Source organism: Xenopus tropicalis, chromosome 5 (genome assembly GCF_000004195.4).
Source record: "Xenopus tropicalis strain Nigerian chromosome 5, UCB_Xtro_10.0, whole genome shotgun sequence".
Lineage (NCBI taxonomy): Eukaryota > Metazoa > Chordata > Amphibia > Anura > Pipidae > Xenopus > Xenopus tropicalis.
The window spans coordinates 90,689,993-90,712,845 of record NC_030681.2 but is presented as its reverse complement, the minus strand read 5'-3'; the positions used below and the strand labels follow the sequence as shown (position 1 = coordinate 90,712,845).

At 38.7% G+C, this 22,853-nt stretch overlaps 1 protein-coding gene across 4 annotated transcripts in view; it reads left to right on the top strand.

Moving 5' to 3' along the window:
* The first annotated feature begins 8,303 nt into the window (after positions 1-8,303).
* The window catches only part of senp6 (SUMO specific peptidase 6), a 44,650-nt gene continuing 30,100 nt past the window's right edge, over positions 8,304-22,853 (top strand). The window contains exons 1-8 of one of the 4 annotated variants that reach the window (XM_031901493.1): positions 8,304-8,721; positions 11,598-11,688; positions 15,216-15,279; positions 16,659-16,801; positions 17,639-17,743; positions 20,213-20,230; positions 20,388-20,458; positions 20,858-21,009. In XM_031901493.1, the coding sequence (XP_031757353.1) occupies positions 8,688-8,721; positions 11,598-11,688; positions 15,216-15,279; positions 16,659-16,801; positions 17,639-17,743; positions 20,213-20,230; positions 20,388-20,458; positions 20,858-21,009 (678 nt within the window). In that variant the 5' untranslated portion in view covers positions 8,304-8,687. 4 annotated transcript variants of the gene reach the window in all.

Genomic DNA, 22,853 nt, shown 5'->3' with positions numbered 1-22,853 from the left:
ATTACAACCACAGAAGCACCATGCAAATTGCACAAATAAACCTCAGTTGTATCAGTGGGAGGAAAGGCTGCATTGTAGACATTTTTGGCTGAAAAGTGCATTCTTTTTGTACAGTTATTTCACCATTCTTCATACAATGGAATGCAATGATGTGACAAACATGATACATTTGATACTTTCCTCTGTCACTGCATATAAGACCCTAACTATATAATGCACGATCATCTGATATAAAACAGGATAGTCTCAATAATTTATAAAGACAAGTAATACAAAAAATGTATATGAGTCATTTAAATGGACATAACCAGGTATTTATATTCTATATTATACTATTCTATATTATATGTAAGCATTCTGTCTTGCTTATATTGAAAGCACCTTAACTATTAAACAACTATTAACTTGACTAGTACTGGTAAGACCACTGCAAGAAGTCTGTTGATGAATTTATTCAGATACTTCCAATGCCACCAGTGGTGTCTGGCAATTGAAGCTGGGTGCATGCACAGTACAGTACTCTGCCTAGAATTACTATACTGCATATACTACTACTATATGTAAATGCCACTAAAGCTATGGGACCTGTTATCCAGAAAGTTCAGGACCTGCCGTTTTCCAGATAGGTGATCTTTCCGTAATTTGGATCTCCATACCTTAAGTATACTAAAAGATTTTATAAACATTAAATAAACCCAGTAGGATTGTTCTGCCTCCAATAAGGATGTATTGTATCTTAGCTGACATTAAGTACAAGGTACTGTTTTATTATTACATAACATTATTAAGAAGAAAATAATTTTTAAAAATTTGAATTATTTGCTTATAATGGAGTCTATGGGAGAAGGCTTTCCCATAATTTGGAACTTTCTGGATAACTAGTTTCCAGATAGCAGATCCTATACCTGTACCAGAAACATAATGTCCTAAAATATATATAACTCTTGGGCTTTTTGTCATGGTTTGTAACCCAGAACCCTAAAAAGTCACTGAGAAACTGCTATTTTTTCAGTCTTAAAGCAACCTCTCCCCCCACTTTTTTTTTATTTATCGCATATGGCCAGTTACAGAGAACGATGCATTCACCCAGTTAGAACAAGTACTTCTATTCCTGACAGACATGAGGCCCAAGCACTTGGCCGCAAGACAGTTGTGAATAATGTTCATGTCATTTTTACTGACATTTACTTGATCTTTTTATACTCCTTGAAAGCTAAGTTATCATTATAAAATATGAAGTGTGTCAAACAGAATTGGATATTTGCAATTAAGAGGCTGAAAAGACAGTATTAACCCTTTTACTGCCAGCCGTTTTGGTCAAAGCGGAACTGCTTGCACTCTTTCACTTTAGGGGCCTTTCCTTGGGGGGACTTTACCCAGGAAAACAATATATCGTTTTTTTCAGAACAACCTAAGCTTTCAAAATATGGTAGAATTTTTGTGTAATTCCAATTCTGTAACAAGATATAGGCTTCTAAATGTCTAAAAATGAAAAAAAAAAATTTTTCCATAATATAAACACAGATACTAGAAACAAAAATTATTTTATGCACAAATATACAACTGATTTGGAAAGTCCCATGTCTCCTGAACGTGCCAATACCAAATATATGTAGTTTTATGGAAACTTCTCACTTTTATAGGTCAAAAACTCCCATCAGTACACTACCAAATTTCCAAAGCACTGCTTCAGAAAGCTGCATACTTTAGATTTCAAGGAAAAAAATTCCACTAACAGAAGGTTTATCCCAGAAAGAACAGATTCTGGGGAATACAGAATAGGCACAACTGTCTGTCTACTCCAAACTATCAAGTCGCAATGCTTTTTTTATCAAAATTTGTGAAATTTTAAAAAAATCGCTTCAAAGCTTCCAGTCTATAGTAACTTATCTCCTACAGGTCATAAAGTAACCAAATAAAACACCCTAAATATGAATGCCAGGGGTCCACTGAAAAGTTTGATGCCCAATATGTATAGGTTTACTTAAGTATGTGGCATGTAGGGGCCCCAATGTGAGCATACCCCCATATGATCTATCATTTCTGTCATTTCAGCTCCAGCAAAATCAACACATTTACATCATTATATGTGGGATAAAGCTAGTAAAAAATATGCTCACCCCAGAAAGTCATATATTTTTGGAAAATACACATTCCCCTGAATCTAAAATGGGTACCCGTGTCTTTCTACTCCAAAGTACCAAGCCGCACAGCTTTTCTAAAGTTAGCAATTTTTATGACATTTCCAAAAATCCCCTCAAAGCTTCCACTTTGCAGCATCTTATATTCCACATAGCATTAGGTACCAAGATAAAACAGCCTGAATTTGAACACCAGGGGTCCACTGAATAGTTTGATGCCCAATATGTATAGGTTTACCTAAATATTTGGCATGTAGGGGCCCCAATGGGAACGTACCCCCATATGATCTATCATTTCAGCTCCTGCAAAATCAACACATTTACATCCTTTATGTGGGATAATGCTACAAAAAAAGTACACTCACCCAAGAAAGCCTTATATTTTTGGAAAGTACACATCCCCCTGAATCTATAATGGGTAAACATTTATTTTTGCTCCAAAGTACCAAGCCGCAAAGCTTTCCTAAGTTTGCAGATTTTTATGACATTTAGAAAATTGCATAAAAATGTTGCAATTTGCCGCATTTATCTCTCACAATTTCTTGATAAAGATCAGATAAAGGCAAATCACCCCAAATAGGAACACCTAAGGTCTACTGAACAGTTTGATGCCCAATATGCATAGATATACCAAAGTCTGTGGTATGTACTGAACCCAAAATGAAAATAGCGCATATGGATTTCTCGCCTGCCAACTCAGCTTTTGCACAGAGCCCCCTGTCAGTGTATTATGTGCTGTAACACCCCCTAACTATACAGAGACCCCCACAAAACCATATATTTTTGGAAAGTACACATTCTGACAAATCCAACAAGGGCAAAGAGTCCTTTCTACACCAAAGTACCAATCTGCAAAGCTTTCCTAAAGTTATTGGTTTTTATGACATTTCAGAAAATCGCATAGATATACCAAAGTCTGCGGTATGTATTGACCCCAAAATGAAAATAGCGCATATGGATTTCTCGCCTGCCAACTCAGCTTTTGCACAGAGCCCCCTGTCAGTGTATTATGTGCTGTAACACCCCCTAACTATACAGAGACCCCCACAAAACCATATATTTTTGGAAAGTACACATTCTGATGAATTCAAAATAGGTAAAGTTATTTTTGTACACCAAAGTTACACCTGGCAAAGCTATGCTAAAAACAGATTAGGAACACATATACAGGGATAAAATGCGATAAAACCACAAAAATTGTGCAAATCAGTGAAACAACAAAATAAGTCACATGACAGTGTAATTAGTGGTCAGAATATCTGATCCAATAGTCACTCTGTCAAAATAAACAGTTTTTAGGTAAAAGAAACTAAAAACAGTGGTACAATGAACAAAAACAAAATGTTTGTGTATACATGTGTGTACACGTGTAAAAGTTGTGTGACAGTGTGTAAGTGTGTATAAGAGTGCATATAAGTGTGAAAAATGAAAACAAAAACCAAAAAAAAAACTGCTAAATTGTGTGCTGTAAGTGTGTGTAAATGTATGTAAGTGTGTATAAATGTATGTAAGTGTGTGTTTAAGTGCAAAAAAAAAAACAACACCTCACCTGTCCTGAAGCACCCAATCACCTCTGTCCTCTAGGCTGCAGTAGGCGGCGGCATTGGGAGGAAGCAGCAGACGCGATGCGATCGCGTCTGCTGCTTCTAGGATGGTCCTGCGACAATCGCGTCACATGACAGCCCACATGACAGCCCCCCACTGTCATCGCTAGAAACTCTCTGCAGCGGCGGCACATGCCGCCGCTGCAGAGAGAAACCTTCAAATGTCGACAACGTATGGGACACGTCGTTGGCAGTTAAGCCCTTTTTCTGCCACGACGTATCCCATACGTCGTTGGCAGTAAAAAGGTTAAACAGTGTTGTGTCTACACATGAGGGCACCCAAGGCATGACCCCACCCCCAATCACCACTGTTCAGTTACTCTACACACAACACCTTGGCTAAGACCAGTACCTCTTTTAAGCCCTCTGCCACTTGAACACCAAAACCCCCCACAGCAAGGCAACCCAGTTAATTTAAAGGAAACCTATATTTCACATCTGGTGCATAAATGTGTATGGGTGAGCCCATCAACCCAACTACCTGAGTAACCCTGTTGATTAATAAAAAAACTGGGGTGAATAAAACTACAGAGAAATGAATTATGGCTGATAAACATGGCCAGTGAATAAAACACATTAACCCTTTAAGTGCCACAGAATGCAGAAACTATGTTCTGTGGATAAAAGTACCTAAGTGCCACAGAACATAGCTTTTAATTTCTGCTGCACTTCTGGGTCTGAGAGCAGAGGTTGGCCTTTAAAGCCACTCCTTCGCTCCTTGCTGATAAACATGGCCAGTGAATAAAACACATTAACCCTTTAAGTGCCACAGAATGCAGAAACTATGTTCTGTGGATAAAAGTACTTAAGTGCCACAGAACATAGCTTTTAATTTCTGCTGCACTTCTGGGTCTGAGAGCAGAGGATCGACTTTTAAAGCCACTCCTTCACTCCTTGCTCACTCCCCATCCCCCAGATAATGAGCAGAGGCGGGAAACGATTGGACCCTGGGGGGCCCCTAGGCAACAGCAGGCATTTGCAAACTACGTGTCTCCTGTTGCCTGCACTTTCTGGACCCCCTCCAGCGCCGCCCTCTCACTGGATCCTTCCTGCAAATGCTTTCCTCACCAGCTAGGGTTAGGACAGCACGAAGTTTAGTGTCACACAAACGGCTCACACAACACGAAGCCTCCCAGGGTGAGGACAGGAGGAGTCGAGAGTGGAGAGAAGCCTGAGCGACTTACCAAGACGAGGTACCAAAGGAGAAGGCAAAGCGTAGTCAGACACTTTCGAGTAAAGGGCAGGCAGCGTAGGTTCAGATTCAGAGTCAGGCAGAGGTCAGGACGGGCAGCACAGATTCAAGGTCGACAGGCAGAACTCAGCAGCAGAGAATCAACAAGAAATAACGGCTAGGCTTCAGGATAACCGGGCACTGATCAGTACTATAAACCGCTTTAAATAGCTTGTCTTTTGGCGCCAATTTGCCTGCGTATTGATGCACAACATAAAGACGCACTGCGTAATGACGCGCCCTGTAATGACGCATCATGACGTGACGATTTTGCATCAGCACGCAGATGAACATCGCTATTGCAATGCACACGCCTGCACACTGGAAGACGCCGGATGGGGACTGACGTCACTGCAGCAGGGTACGTATCCTTACAAATACACACTATCATTTACACTGACATATACATTTTTGGGGGATCAGAGGGCTTTTACACATTACAGCACTCACACATACTTGCACACGCACGCATAACACACAATTTGCCAAGTGCACACACATGTATACACACCCACTTTTTGTGCCTGTTTTTTTATTGCATCATGGATTTTTGTTGCCTGAAAAAAATGGTCTTATTGACATTGCGAATAGCGTATTCTCTACCTACACTGTGCAATACCTTTTATATTTTATTTCAGTGATCATATTACATTTTTGGTGCATTTATAGTGATTTTACTGCATTTTTAGCCATTTTATTTTATTTTCGGTTCTGCATAGGTGTTGATGGTCTGTTTCTGTCCATAAAAATTATGTGTCCAAGTAAAAATATTCAGACTGTGATTCTGACTGCTAATAACATTAGGGGGCACATTCATCAATATAGGTTTGAGTCAGAATACAAAAAAATTGTATTTTTTCTAAGTTTTAGAACTGCGTATTTTCTGCGATTTTTTACTTAATTTGCGCAACTTTTTTGTACTTTGCGACAATTTGTGTGACAAAATCGTATTTGTCGCAACGAGTTTCGGATCCATTCAAGCTTCGGTATTGTGACTTTCCTTGGGCCAGGTAGGAGCTGCAGAGTGCTATTGAGTCCTATGGGAGGCTTCCAAAATCATGCACTGAAAGTTCAAAGTCAGAAAGGTTTTCCCGCCGTTTACGATTGTTCAGATACAAAAATTGTTCGGCATTCGCAAACAATCGTTTCAATACTTTCAGATTGTAAGTACTAAATTTTCGTATTCAAACAAAAATAATTTTCGTGACATTTGCGATCATCAGAAATGATCGGATTTCATGATTCAGTTTCGTACCTTAGTGAATCAGCTCCTCTAGGAAAAAAAATGATTCTAGTGGTTTTATTAGATTTTAGTAATAATATTGCATTTCGCATTGTTTGTTGTTACTTAACTGTAGTAATAGAATAGGTCATATCAACTGGGCTTGCTGTGTTTTTCTTGAAGATGTTTAGTCAGTCGTCCAACTGGCTTTCTTAACCCCATATAGTTTGCTAAATTTATGCATATTGGGCATCAAACAGTTCTGTAGGCCCATGGTCTTCATATTTAGAATGTTGGTACGTTACAAAATGTGGGGTATATAATGGGGTAAATTGCAAGCTTTGAGACAATTTTTTAGAAATTACATAAAAATCACTACATATAGCTTAGCTTTGCTGTTTGGAGCTTTGCTGTTTGGTGCTTTGCTGTAGAAAGACATATTTACCCATTTTACATTCAGCAGAATGTGTTTTTTATGAAAAAAAAATGCAGTAAATGTGTTTAATTTTCAATAGCTGAAGTAATCTCTGGGGCAATTTGTATGCATTACCTTTCTTTTGGGATTTCTAAATGCCAGATTATTTGGTAATCCTATGCACAATGGGCATCAAATTGTTCAGTATACCCTTGGCTTTCAGGATATTCTTTTCTTGGTACCTAATGCTATGTGGGAGATAAAGAGTTAGGAGCTGAAAAACATGGTTACCCATTTCAGATTTGGCAGAATGTGTACTCTTCAAAAATAAATGGTTTCCTGGGGTAAACCTAATGTTCCAGGATTTTGGACTTTGGAATCTAAAGTAGGAATATTCTGCTGTAATGCTTTGAAAATTCTGTAATTTACTGCTGGGAGTTTTTGATCTATAGAAATCAAAAATCTCCATAAAACTATACACATCTCATATTGGCACACTTGAGAGACATGAGCTTTCTGAATCAGTTCAGTTTTTTTCCCTAAACTAAAATATTTTTCTGGTAAAAATCGCTATATCATGAAAAATAGCAATTTTTCTTTTGGGGGGGGGGGGGGGAGGGAATTTAGAGCTCTAAATTTTGTTCCAGACGTGGAAATGCACAAAACTCAGGCAAATTTAAAAAGCTCGGGTTCTCCTGAAAAATATATAATTTTTCTACCTTAGGCTAATGCCACACGTTGTGCATGGCGTATATATTTTTGGCAAGCCGAAAAACGCTTGCAGAGAATAGGCGCCATATGCTCCTACCTGTGCCTGCACCTGAATGAATGGAATGCACTCGGGTGCTTGCTTGCTTGCCGAGAATACGCGCTATACACTCCTACATTTGCCTGCCCCAGAATGAATGGAATATGCTCGGGTGCTTGCTTGCCGAGAATACGCGCTATACACTCCTACGTTTGCCTGCCCCAGAATGAATGGAATACGCTCGGGTGCTTGCTTGCCGAGAATACGCGCTATACACTCCTACATTTGCCTGCCCCAGAATGAATGGAATACGCTCGGGTGCTTGCTTGCCGAGAATACGCGCTATACACTCCTACGTATGCCTGCCCCCGAATGAATGGAATACGCTCGGGTGCTTGCTTGCCGAGAATACGCGCTATACACTCCTACGTATGCCTGCCCCAGAATGAATGGAATACGCTCGGGTGCTTCCTTGCCGAGAATACGCGCTATACACTCCTACGTATGCCTGCCCCCGAATGAATGGAATACGCTCGGGTGCTTGCTTGCCGAGAATACGCGCTATACACTCCTATGTATGCCTGCCCCCGAATGAATGGAATACGCTCGGGTGCAGCCACATGTAGCTGATATCCACATAAAAACACGAGAAAATGGGAAGTCTCGAGTTTTTATGGAGATTTTGGCTACATGTGCCTCCACCTGAGCGTATTCCATTCATTTAGGTGCAGGCACAGGTGGGAGCATATGGCGCCTATTCTTGGCAAGCAGGTTTCCGTTTGGAATAAGCCTGAACTAACTAAAACTGGCACTTGTGGGGTTAAAAATAAAATAAAACACAAAATTATCAACACCTGCATGAAAATACTGAATAAGGACATCCTGGGTGTCGCTTGGGAAGCTGCAGTGGCAGTATTTCTATTGCTACCATTCATTCCTAAATGTCGAATCCCAGCAGCCAGAAACAGACGTGTGTCGTTGCCCTGTGGCACTGTTTTAGTTCAGATAAGGGACAGCTAACAGTCTGTGGCAAGAGATTGGGACCAGATCCTCCTCAGGTATAGAGGGCGCTGCGGTGCCATCTACAGTCTACGAGTCGCCTCAGAGCCAGTCTGTAAGCTCCACCTCCATGGCTCGGCCAAAGTGGATCCTGCTCCTCCTCCCCCCATCTTCTCCCGGTTGGGGCCTGTTTGTTTTCTAAGCTTCGTGCTGACTTGGTTTTCTTTGGCCTTAATTTTACGTCACAGGCACCGGGCTGGTATTCACCCCTACCCTGCCTCCTTCCCCGCTGCCCTTCCGCCTCACGGCTATGGAGTGAGCTGAAAGATGGCGGGCGGCGGAGGGAGCCAGCTTCTGGAAGGTGAGAAGTGGGCCTTTTCTTTTTAAAACGGTGCCCTTGTTCTGGTCACTTTCGCCACCTGCAGTACGTATAGAGTCTCTTGCAGGTTATTGTGTGGCAATTCTGGGAGTTGTAGTCCAACAACAGACGGAGACGAGCAGGTTGAAGCTAATAGGGATGTGCAGATTTAAGGCTGCACGAATAAGGGTTATTTGTACTTGTTGCTGGCTTTGCATCTAACCTTTGTCTCTGCCTTGTGTCCAGCCATTGCAGCTTGCCCTGCTCTTCATAGCAGCTTGTGTGGCTGCTGCATTGGTTGGGCTTTTGTGTGCAGGGGGTATCATTTCCAGACTGCAATGTTTCTGTTTTATGCAATTTCTTTGTAGCTGTCAGTCAGTTAAAGGTTCTGCATTATTTGTGGCTGGAATTCAGGGATATCTATTTAGTCCTTCTAGCAGATAAATAACAATAATTGTCACTGGCACATGATAAGATGGATTTTGCTTTGCTACAATAACTAGAGGCCTGTACTATAGGCTTGTGTTCTAGCCCTGGGCTAATTGATCAAACACAGCCTATATTGGGCACTGCTTGATAAAAACTCTACATATACATTTTTAGCATGCCGGGAAAACTCTATGGATCACAGCACAGTGAGAAATGTCTGCTATGCAGGTTTGGAATGCATCTGCATCTTGTAGACCCTTCAGGCATGTTGTCATTTGTGCAAGAGAGAGAAAAGAACTACAACCATAACAACAAAAAAGCTACACACCTCAACTGTGAGGCACAGAGGATGGTGCCCTCTGGGTTGGCACCGCTGGGCCAAAAGTACAGTATTAGTCTCATGCACAACTACTGGAGTCATATGGCATCTCTTGGTACGTAATTGCATGCATGCCAATTTCAGAAAATGCTGAGTTGGACTGTATGCAGTATGAATGCATTAACTGCTTCAAATTCTAATAGGAGTGAAATGTTACTGCAACTGCATGGAAAAGGCAGCTGTGCATGAGGCTAACAGGCCTGTTTATAATGCTGTGCAAAACTATTCCCACTGAAAAAACCCTCTAAATGCAGTGTAAAATAAATGAGGGATTTGTAAAGCGGATATTTTTTTTTTACCAAATTTTATGCCATTATTTTATGTTTTATTTTTGGCATAAATCATTCATATCAACAGGGAACATTTAGGTGGCAAATAAATCCCTGCATTAAAAACAAAGATTGTTTTACATAGCATTTTTAAGCAGCTGCTGCTTTTTGCACAATCAATTATATAAGGAAAAGTTTTACACTGATTAAAATGTTATGTATTGTATTTATTGCATCAGCACTCCCTTCTTTGTTGATAGTGTGTGTGTCAGTTTATGCAATGCATAAAAGTGTTTAACAGCAAATACATGTAAAAATGGTCATGAGTTCAGAGTGGGGCTATATTTTATAGGCAACTGTGATCCAATAATTACAGACAGGGCTCTGAAGTTGGCACATAAATCCTTCAAATCAGACTCCTTGATGTATGGTACTTACAACTCCAGGTACTCAAACTGCTTCCAACTTGTGGGGTCCACAACCCTGGGCTGTGGAGTCGGTACATAATTCCTTTGACTTCAGTTACCCAAAGTTGCTTCTAAATCTTCAGCTCTGATTACAAGGTCAGTTGCAGAGGGCAGGTGCCAATATAGGAAGAAGTATTTTTTCTCCACTTGCCCCTTGCACAGCCATAAGCCTGACAGAAAAATCTGTATCTGAAGGGGAGGGAGAATTATTTTCCCAATAATTTTCTTACTATAACGATCGGTTGTTTAGACATTTGGCCAGGTTAAAAAATTTTGGTCGTTAATGATAAAAACTTCCCATGTACTGTGGATCTGACGATATCCTTGGGGGTCCTACTATAAAAGTCACTTTCGTACCATTGGTGTCTGACAACTATTTCATGTTCAGAACATCCTCCGATTTGTATTTTAAAGGTTCTATCCTACAGTTTCAGTCTGAAAGTTAGTTTTAGATTGTTGCTTTTAAACATAAGACCAATATCCAAAGGTTAGTCGGAAAAAGACTAAAATCTGAACATGTATGGCCGGCTTAAAACAGAATAAACACAGAATATGACTTTTTTCAGTACATAGGTTTTCCTATGGAAAATGCACTCGTCAGATGCACAAGAACATGGTCATACATTTTATCATGCTATAATTATAGGGAAGTAGATAGTAAATAATATTTAATAATAATTTTTTCAAGGAGACCGCCACCTAGAAGGCTGCAGTGCTGATGCTCAGCTCAAATCTGAGTTTGTAGCTTTCCACACTTTGGGGCTGATTTACTAATCCACGAATCCGAATCCCGAATGGGAAAAAATCAGATTGGAAACGAACATTTTGCAACTTTTTCGTATTTTTTGCGATTTTTGCCGTCGCGACTTTTCCGTGAATTGTCACGACTTTTTCGTAGCCGTTACGACTTGCGCAAATTGTCACCACTTTTTCGTAGCCGTTACGACTTGCGCGAATTGCCGCAACTTTTTCGTAGCCGTTACGACTTGCGCGAATTGTCACCACTTTTTCGTAGCCATTACGACTTGCACGAATTGTCGCAACTTTTTCGTATTGAGCGCTAGTAAACGGCTGGCAAACCTTTCCGATTTTTTCGGGACGGCTACGAAAAAGTTGCGACAATTCGCGCAAGTCGTAACGGCTACGAAAAAGTCGTGACGGCAAGGAAAAATACCGATCATTACGAAAAAAAACGTCTTTCGGACGCTTTCGATCCGTTCGTGCATTAATAAATCGGCCCCCTTGTGTACCATATGCCTAAAATATATATTAACATATTCTGATATTTACTTGGTTATTAATATTTTAACTGGATCTGTGCTTTTCTCATTTCAGCCTTGGATAGATCTCAGTCAAAGAAAGATGGAGGGTTTAGTAATTGCGGTTTTTACAACTCTGAAGACAGCGAAGATGATACCGAAAAAGAGTAAGTACAAAACAGCTTAGAGTTGAGAGCAAAATTCCCCCATTTCAAACATTGAATAAACCCGAAAGAAAATTTTGCCACCAATAAAGTTTAATTATATCTTAGTTAGGATCAAGTACAAGGTTTATTTAAAAAGGGAATCTGTTTAGCATTTTGAATTATTTGATTAAAATGGAGTCTCTAGGACAGTGATCCCCAACCAGTGACTCGTGATCAACATGTTGTTCACCAACCCCTTGGATGTTGCCCCCAAACCAGGTAGTTATTTTTGAATATCTGACTTGGTAGCAAGTTTTGGATGAATAAAAATAAGATTTACTACCAAATAAAGCCTCCTGTAGGCTGATAGTGTGCATAGAGGCTACCTAATAGCCAATCTTAGCTCTTATTTGGTACCTTCATGAACTTTTATGATGCTTGTGTTGCTCTCCAACTCTTTTTACATTTGACTGTGGCTCATGAGTAAAAAAAGATTGGGGACCCTTGCTCTAGGGCACTGATCCCCAACCTTTAATACCTGTGAGTCACATTCAAATGGAAAAAGTGTTGGGGAGCAACACGAGAATAAAAATGGTTCCTGATGGTGTCAATAAGAGCAATAATTGGCTCATTAATTGCCCCTATGTGGACTGTCAGCATACAGGAGGCTCTATTTGGCATATTATATTGGTTTTTTATGCAACCAAAACTTGCCTCCAAACCAGAAATTCAAAAATAAGCACCTGCTTTGAGGCCACTGGGAGCAACATCCAAGGGGTTGGGGAGCAACATGTTGCTCACGAGCCACTGGTTGGGGATTACTGCTCTAGGGCAGTGCTGTCCAACTGGCGGCCCGCGGGCCCCCTCTGTGTGGCCCCCCACCTGTCTGGCTGCTTTGATGGCTTACTCTTGTGTAAGCTTAAAATGGTATCAGTACTGTGATTAACTGCCCCCCCTGCATGGTTCTCACCTCAGATTCAGGCTGTAATCCCCCTGTATTGTTTATATATGTAATCCCCTGTGTTGTTCACACCTTTTAATCTCTGCATTGTTCACCCCCTGCAGTGTTCACACCTCAGGCTCAGGCTCTAATCACCCACATTGTTCCCCTGTTCACACCTCAGGAGCAGTAGAAACCCACAAATAATCCCTGCACACTACAAAAAGAACATATACTGAGGTGGTACTTTAATTAAAAAGTTTTTTAATATATAGTTATTGTGCAGACTGTAGGAGCAGTGCCAGCATTGTGTCACTGTAGGCTGCCTGTGTGTGCCATACACACAGGCATCATAGGGCAAGCAGAGTATGCCACACACAGGCAGGGTAGGGAAGGCAGAGTATGGCACACACAGGCCAAGTATGGCACAAACCAGCCAAGAATGGCAAACACAATGAAAGTATGGCACACGCAGGCAGGGAAGGCAGAGTATGGCACACACAGGCAGGGTAGGGCAGGCAGAGTATGACACACACAGGCCAAGTATGGCACAAACCAGTCAAGAATGGCACACACAGTGAAAGTATGGCACACAGGCAGGGTAGGGAAGGCAGAGTATGGCACACACAGGCAGGGTAGGGAAGGCAGAGTATGGTACACACAGGCAGGGTAGGGAAGGCAGAGTATGGCACACACAGGCAGGGTAGGGCAGGCAGAGTATGGCCGGTTTTTGCTGTACTACAACCATTAATATGGGTATGGTCATGTGATAACATGGGTGTGGTTTCAAGTGGGTGCGGTTTCAAAAAGGGGAGTGGTCAAAACTGGCTTCCATTATCGGCCCTCCACCACGTAGGTCGGAAAAATTCCGGCCCTCAGTACAACAGAAGTTGGACAGCACTGCTCTAGGGGATAGCCTTTCTGTAATTCAGAACTTTCTTAAGAATGGGTTTCTGGATAACTGATCCATACCTGTACCATAACCATAACCCCCCCCTTATTCTGTATGCACAAATTGTGTTGTGTATATGTAAGAAAATAAATAAAAGTGTATGATTAAATATAATTATAGTATAAGGCTAATATCACATTTCATTTTTTTTTATGCCAGTGCCTACAGTGGTATCTGCCTGTTAGTGTGTACACCAACCAGACTGTGGCTGAAAAAATGCATATTTTTGGAGCCAAAAACTGCCCCGGGTTCACACTCACAAGTCAATTCCATTGTAGTCATTGTCATTGGGCGCTAGCAGTCACAGGCATTTATGGCCATATGTGTGACTTTAGCCTTAGTTTAACTACCCAGGGTTTAATTAATGATTTAGATAAGAAACACTGATTATGCCTAATTTTCTGCTATCCAAACAGCTAGAGTCCCAGAATATACCAGAATGAAGTAGAAAAATATTTCCTCAATATCATTTTCATGTATGAATACAGGTATCGGACCCCTTGTCTGGAAACCCATTATACAGAAAGTTCCGAAATACGGAAAGGCCATCTCCCATAGACTGCATTTTAATCAAATAATTCACATTTTTAAAAATGGTTTAATTTCTCTCTGTAATAATAAAACAGTACCTTGTACTTGATCCCAACTAAGGTATAATTTATACTTATTGGAGCCAAAATTATCCTATTGGGTTTAATATATGTTTAAACAATGATTTTAGTAGATTTACGGTAGGAGATCCGAATTACGGAAAGATCCAGAAAAACCCCAGGTCACGAGCATTCTGGAGAACGGGTCCCATACCTATAGTATGTTGTTGTTTTTTTTTTTTACTTTTTGTACATTTTTTTCAATTACCTTATTTTTTTCGGCATTTCTGTAACTTAGCAGGTTGCTTTGTAGGGGAAACTCCATTAAGTGTATTAACAGCTGTCACATCAGTTTTTTAACCTTGCATATCTTGTCACTTTAAACATGCCAGTTTATATAAAAAAAAAATGCCTGCTCTTGATTATGATATTTGAACTCCAATGCTGTTACATTTTCTTTTGCTCTTTGTCCCCATGTCCTGCCTAATATAGAGACAGATTGATGAACTGACAATTCTGAGAAAATATAGGCAGGAGTGAAAACCTTTTACTGGTCAATACATAGTTAAACATACAGAAAGTTAATAGTAAATATTCTTCATCTGCATTTATACTCTTTATCTGTATTTTTTTTACTTGTCACAGATATAAGTACACAGTAAATTTCCTTGTATGTGTTAAGTTGGCCATACAGGTTAAGATTTTTAAAAGATCTTTTCCTTATCGTAGGACCAAGCTTATTCTGACACAATCGTTAAAAAGTATGATTTGTCCATCAACGAAAATGGCCATTTAAATAGATATCTTGTAGTTGAAGCTAGGGAAACTTCCTGCTTGGTCTTGCAAACAATTGGACAATGAACAGATTTAAATGTTAACAAGGAACATTCTCAAACATACCCAATCAATTTTTTACCAATGTCAGATGAAAGATCACTAGACGGTTTTTTTTGTTCACACTGAAATTTGTCTTTAAGGAAGTAAATCATTAAGTGTATGACCAGCTTTACTGAATACTATTAAATCCTTCTGCTATTTTAATTAAAACTTAATGTCATTCCTGCAGTGAAGCAAATCTGCTGAGTTTAGATGAAAGTGATGATGTCGACTTACAAATTACAGAACAAAAGGTATGTGGTACAAGCTCTATGTTTATGAATTAGAGCAAGAGTTTTGTTATTGCCACATTTTCACATGCGGAATGAGTTGCATTTGTTTTTCTGTTTCAGAGGAAGCATTTCCATACATCATGCGGTATCTCAAGTTGGAAACTCATATTGTATATACAATAACATCTCTTTTGTAGCTGTTACAGGAGCTCCCCATTTTGGATTTTGTTGGAAGTGTTGCAACACTTACATGCTCTGTGGGCTCTGAGCAGCTGTTAGGAAGCTAATTAGGGGCATATTTATTATAGTCTGTAAGCCAACATCACCGGTGATGTTGCCCATACTAACCAATCAACAATTAAATTTGAACAGTCACCTACAAGTTAGAAAACAAAGATCCCATTGGTTGCTATAGGCAACATCACCAGTGATGTTGGCTTACGCGCTATAATAAATGTTGCAAATCATCGAGCAGAAAATATGGTTGGCCTGTCATATAAGCTGATACTACAGAATGAAGTATTACATTCTTATGCTAATTGCACTGGTTTCTGAGCTGCCATATAGTTATAATCCAAATTAATTACTAATCAGCCTTGTATTTTTGATATTTATATTCTGTATACAGTATATTGTGAATCGGTCATGGGAAAACATGTTTTCTTTCAAAATGAATCTGTTAATAGAGCTTCTTAAAGAGATACTGACACCAGAAATTAAACATTTTTTACTTCTATCATAATATTGTCTTTGCATGACCTTCATTTTTGCCATAAAAGTATTTACCCAATGCTTTTATATTACCTGTCTGATCCCCCATGTTTTCCTATAAGGGGGCTGCCATATTTGTCCAGCAGTAGGCCGTTAGCATTAGAAGCTATAACTGACAGGCTGAGAAGGGACAGTCAGGTTGGCAAAACAGTCAGGTTTAGGAACTTCAAGTAACAATTATTTACAAAAGCAAATCTCATCAACATGACCTATAGGCAACTTTTTATGTACATTCATATTTTGAGTAGTAATTTTTTAGTGTTAGTAATCACTTTAAGCAGAATCCTGCATTAAAATCCATTTTTCAAAAACACAGATTTTTTTTATATTTAATTTTGAAATTTCACATGGGGCTTGCTATATTCTTCATTTCCCAGGATGCTGTGCTCTGATAAACTCAAGTCATGACAGGGGGCATATTTGGGGCACAGAGCTTCACTGCTATAGGGCTAAGGTTATCTTGGACTGGTACAGAACCCCAAAACATAATGTGCAACATTTCTACCCGAGTTCTTTAGTTAAGCTTTCGTGTTCCTTTACGTGTCAAATTTCTAGTTCACTTTTTAGTAAGTTTTATTGTATATAGATTTACTTGTATGTTCATATTTTATTTTACTTTTATTTTTTAGCCCAAACACCATAGAACTGGAACAGCCAGAGCTCTTGGAGAGACTATTAGAACATATGAAAGAAGAGGCAGAACATTGCACTTGAGAGCTTTGAAAGGCAATGCTATTGGATTAAACATGTTGGGAACCAGTAAAAAGCTTGGGTACAGTATTATTTTCCAATAGATGACATGTCTGTTATGACAAGTTGTGCACTGCTACAGAAGGTTGCCAAAAGTCTGCACTATTTTTCAGTTTGCTTGTGTTGAGCTTAGGGGAAGTATATCTTCTGTCTTTTTATGCACTGGCATATCTGAGCATTATGTAGCTGTACAGAACCGGCAGTATTCATTTTATAATCTGTGACATATATACATAGGAGAGATATATCCAAGCATTTTGTATCTGGACAAAGTGCTCACGAATAAAGCAGATTTGTCATGAGACTAGTTTTGCGTAATTTGTATTATGCTATTTACTGTCCTGAGGCATTCTTATCTTCATTTCCTAATTGGTCATTCAAACCACTACCTTGTTGCTTTCTAAGTTGAAGCCTGTTAAAAGTTTAAACTACAGGTTGAACAGATTGAAACATAAAAATGTTTTCAGTAAAGTCCAACAGCAAAATTTCTCAGAATGACATTGTCTTCATCATACTGAATGTTTATTTCAAGTTAAAGTCCTGTTTTAACAAGACAAATAGGGTTGCAAGTGGGGGGCTACGTGGGGCAGTTTTATGAAGAGGGCTTTATATTTAAATAAAGTCAGTGTCCAAAGTTAATATTTGGGAAATTCACTTCCTCCAAGTAAATTTTGTGAGCAATCTGCAATTTAATATAAACAAAGAGTTCATATGTGGGGCTATCTCCCTATATATTATTGAAATATGCTTCTTGTAGATTAAGATAGAGGAAAGTTCTTTGCGTTTTCTTTGTGCGGTAAATTAGAATGAAAACATGTGAATGTGTGTTAGGTCCTTTACACTTTTTTTCCCCCTACAGGGAAAATGCTCAAAATATACCAGTCTCTAGTGGAACAATGGTACACGGCAGAATCTTCCATCATGCAAATATTCCAAGGTCTACTGTCAAGACTGCGGCACAAAGGTAGATTTCAGCTGTTTTTCCTACTCTGCTATGTAGTACAAGTATGGGACCTGTTATCCAGAATGCTCGGACCTGGAGTTTGCTGGTTGAGGGTTCTTTCCATTTTTTGCTTTTTTTTCCATTTAAACATTAAATAAACCCAACTGGATTGTTTTGTTACCAATAAGGATTAATCATCTCTTAGTTGGGTTCAAGTGCAAGGCACTGTTTAATTATTACAGAGAAAAAGGAAATCATTTTTAAAAATACAAATTATATGATGGAGCCTATGGGAAATGGCCTTCCCGTAATTCAGGGCTTTCTGAATAATGGATTTTTCAGATAATGGATCCCATACCTGTACAATTTATTGTATTTACAGTAAGTAGAGAATGTCCTTAAAAAAATGAAATGTTAAAAACAGTGTCTGGGGAAAAAAGCACACCAGTCCTGGCTATCGATTAGTAACTTTATTATTTATACATAGGCATGCAACATACATAAGAAATGCAACTGTTAAGAACATTGGACATCTCGCTGTACTGATAGTTGATCCAATAAACTCCATCTGCTAGCTAGGCAATATCTGCTTTCTGTCAGAGACTGAGCAGGGAAAATCAGGGTAAATCATAAACATTGTTACAAATATATAATAAATCTAAAAGTTAATATTATGGTTGTCTGATTCTTCGCCAGATGTTTTGCAGCATCCACTGTGTGCGTGTGAAGAGTCTTAGGAAAAGTGAACAAAAAAGCTACTTTATTTTTTTTTTTAATTATAGTCTTGAAACAATTTTATAGCAAGGAGAAGGAAAGGCTAATAAAGAGTTAATCTCAAGCTGCAATCATACCTTCAGTTCTCTCAATAGTGCCCTTAAGTCTGCCCATATTTCTCCCGTTCAGATGATCAGAAGCCTCATAGGAAAAAAAACGCTGAGCTCTGTAAAGAAAATTCCCATAATGCCACGCTTCTGCACCAAGACCCCTGTACATGGGCAGTTAGTAAGACTATGAGGAAGCTTCCTGCTGATTGGCTCAGATCACAAATTCCTAAGGGGGGGAGGGAGTTCTTAGCATTTTTGAGGGAGGGGGAGCAGGAGAGAGGAGAGAGCTGCGTGTCTCTGGCACAGGAAAACAAAGAGACAACATATCCTGTTTCTTAAGACAGAGAACTCAGTGCTGCGTTTCTGTGAGTGCTTATGGCTGTATTTACATAGACCTTTCTGATAAAGCTTTTACCTGTGCCAGAGACACGCAGCTCCCTTCTCTCTGCTGCTCCCCCCTACCTCAGAAATGCTAAGAACTAAGGTGCATGTAATCCTAGATTTGTTTGGGTATTTTTATTATTATTTTTTTTTTTTTTTTAATGATTCGGCTTTGGCTGAATCCTAGTTTCAGGCTGAACAGAATTAAAACTTTTAGGTTGAAGACACACTGGGCTACTAGTAGCAGCTACTTTTTCACGGCTGCTAAACTCCAGAAAATACCTTGCCATAGACAATACTGAGAATTGACAACTAAAGGTGACAATTTTTTGTCCATATGCAATTTTTTTCCATAAATTGTTTGAATACGTAGTTTTGGATTGGATTCTCTTTTCAATCTAATGCTAATATTGTAGATTTGTTGCATTTCTTCGTATTATAGTAAAACTTTTCTTTTGTTAAATTTTATTTAGAACTATAACCAATATAAATAAATAAGATTAGACAAATATGAAAATAAGATTAAACACATCACACCCTTTCTTTGGGTTTATTATCTAGTAACATTTTCTGTTCTTGAGGTAACCAGCCATACACCTTAGGTAAGCTAGAAAAAACATCCGGTACATTGAACAAGGGCTGCTCATATTTGCTGGGAAAGTGGTTTTCATCTGTAGAATGCTTCATCTTTGTGAATAAGAACCATATTGCTTTTTTTCAGGGGGATCTGTCAGCCACACATAAAAGGCTTTATATTAAATTTCCTTTGCAAATTAAGTATTAAACCTAATCTTTTTTTATTGTTTTGTTTTTTATTAAAACATCCATGCCTTTTATAAATGTATTTAAAATCTGAGATGTCACTCATATATTGCCTGCTCTGCCTCTGTGCCATAGAGATAAGGCAGTAATTCCTTTCCATTCAGCACTTCCAAATGTCCCTACAATCCTCACAATCCCTCTCCCCCCGCATAGGCATTAGGTCCCCCATTCTGGTGCATACACAAGATTTGGGGTTATTCAAAATTTGCTTTAATAAAAGTGTCCGCACAATGGTGCTTGCCTGCTGGTTCATTTTCCTAAATTAACATGATAGAAAAACATTTGGTATTATTTCTTAGCGTGACAGGTCCCCTTTAAACTACATCCCAATAGGCCCACTAATAGTGTGCTATACAATATATAAGTATTTTTAAGGTTACATATAAGTGACCACACATGTATGACAGTGTTTCTGAACTCTGTCTGTATTTATGACATTCTTTTCTTTTTCACATTTATGCAGTCTGGAAAAGAGGGACAGGTAAGCTGATTGTATTAAGATAAGCATGATGTTTTAGATTATTGTAGCAGGCACAGTTTTGCAACTTAGCTTTATTTTTTTATGTTTTTTTCACTTGGCTATTTAACATTTCTTACATGGTTTTATTTTATATTATTTTTGCTTCCCTCTGGTAAAGGAAGGAATACCCAGCCCATGTGCAAAAGGTTGAATCTGATCCAGGAAGAGTACATACTTCTCCAAGATCAGGTAGGTTGACGAAGGGACAAAACCCCGAAATGTTGTTTTGTTCTTCTTGACACATTAAACACCAGTGACTATAGTTTCCTATTGCGATGTTGGCCCGGACTGGCAATCTGTAGATTAAGATGCAATAGACATTTATTACTTACTGGGCCTGTGGGGGTTCTTTTGCCCTCTGTCTACCTGAAATGCCAGGGCCTCTTTGGAATCTCAGCCTCCAATTTGAAGCTGAAGGACTTTGGCTAGCCTTCCTTTAAACTTAAACTCAGAGAACATACATCACTGAAGTGTTCAATACCTGCAAGCTTTATACTGTTCCAGATATTTAGTAATGTTTTTAGCACAGAAACACTTAAATTGTTATAATAGTTTTTAATTGCATGTAATAGTTTTTTTCCTTTTAAGAAAACATGCAGGAAAGAAAAGAAGAACCTGACTTTGAATCATCTGAACCAGAGAAGATAAAGAGAAAGGTTCAACAGAGACGACGTAGTAGTATACAAGAGTCCGATATCTCTTTGTCTCACACTCCACAAATGTGTTTAACCCACCAAGAGGTCTGTATAGAATTAAAAGTCTAAATCATTTGACTGCCAGCACTTGTGCTTAATAGCTGCTATTTGTAGCTTGAAAAATGGGTTCCTTTTGGGCAAAACAATTCCAGTAAGAAAAGAAGAAAAAGGTTCACTCTGAACAGTAGTGATTTTAAAGAAGATCTTTATTGTTGACTTTTAGCATCATAGGTGGACCTATTATAACTTTGCACTTTGCAGTTGGTCTTCATTCTTTGTTTTGCATATTTTTTTTAAATTAATAGCATACTCTTTTTCAGCTTTCAGTTGAAAATGCAATTTGTCATATTTGGCTCACTGACCCCAACAGACAAACCGTTTTGCTTTGTGTTCAGTATTCCTATTCTTATATTTAATTACTGCTTGTTTTTTGTCATGCCCTCTAACCTCAGAACTGTTGCGTGGTTATAAGCAACCAGATAGCCGTTAGAATTTGTTGCAAAACAAAAACATGGAGAAAAAATCAACAGGAAATAAAAGGGGTTGTTTGAATGGGAGTGTGGAATGTGAATAGAACAGGGCCTAAATAGAGCTTACTTTTATTAGGTGCCGGGGTCAGTGACCCCATTTGAAAGCTGGAAAGAATCAGAAGAGAAAGGCAAATATTCAAAAACTATATATAAAAAAAATTAGCTTGGAACATTCTACAATAAAGAGACCACCCCTTTAAACATCTGATGTCTCCTTAGTTCAACATGAGTTCAGTGAATAGGGCTTGTGTTGAACACTTTGCCTATTGTTTTTTAAAAAAACATCAGGTTTTTTTTTTTTGCTTTTCTTGAGCTAAACAGGGCAAATAGGGAACTTGAAGCTACTCCATATTTGGCTCTTCTTTCATTCCTTGTCATGACTATTTTGTTGTTAATAGAGTGTTGTGAATTTGTTGTGCGTGATTAAAACTCTATGCAAAAAGTATGTTCGGCACAACCCTTATTCATTAAATTTGAGAGGGAATGCTATCCATGTAAGCCCTGCTACATGTAGTATTGAATTTTGTCAATTATTTATGATAACCCATTAGCTCATTAGTCCTGCCTTTACCATTCAGAAGTGCTACATTTTTGGTTCAAGACCCTTTTGAGGGTCAGCAAAAGTCCAAAGCTTCCTTAGTCCTTAACAAAGTTAGAGATAACTTACTTATTGATACTGAAATTAAACTGTTTTTAAATATTTTATAACATTGTCTTTGCATAGGCTTTATAATCTTGGCATAAAAATATTTCCTGATGCTTTTTACCATATGTATCAGTTCCCCCGTGTTCCTCTATAAGGGAGCTGCCATATTTGTTAGCATTAGAAGCTATAACGGACAGGCTGAGAAGGGACAGTCAGGTTGGCAAAACAGTCAGGTTTAGGAAATTCAAGTAAAAAAGGACTGGTTTATGTCATATGAAAAAAAACACCCCAAATGTTTTTCCAGGAAACTTTTAGTCATGCCATGGCACAAACACTTTAATCATGAGGCAATTTAAATATGGGGCTGATTATTGCACCTTTGCTCAGTGTCCTTGAGCTGCTTAAAAATGTGGCACCTGGAACAACCCATTTTTGTTTTTTTAAATATTCTGACTTTGTTAGTGGTCCATATACTAAAAAACTAGGAACTGAGTATCTAAATGAGTACAACACTCACAAGATTGTGGCCTATGGTTTTGTTTTCTTACTCTTCTCATAAGTGACAATAGAATACAAATCATCCATTAAGTCTCATTTTCATAGGGAAATAGAATGGAGTATTTTCAAGTAAGGTAAAATGTTTAAAAACTCACTGTCAGTGTCTGATGATCATATTGATTTTTATGTTTTTTAGTTACCCTGGAGTCACAGAG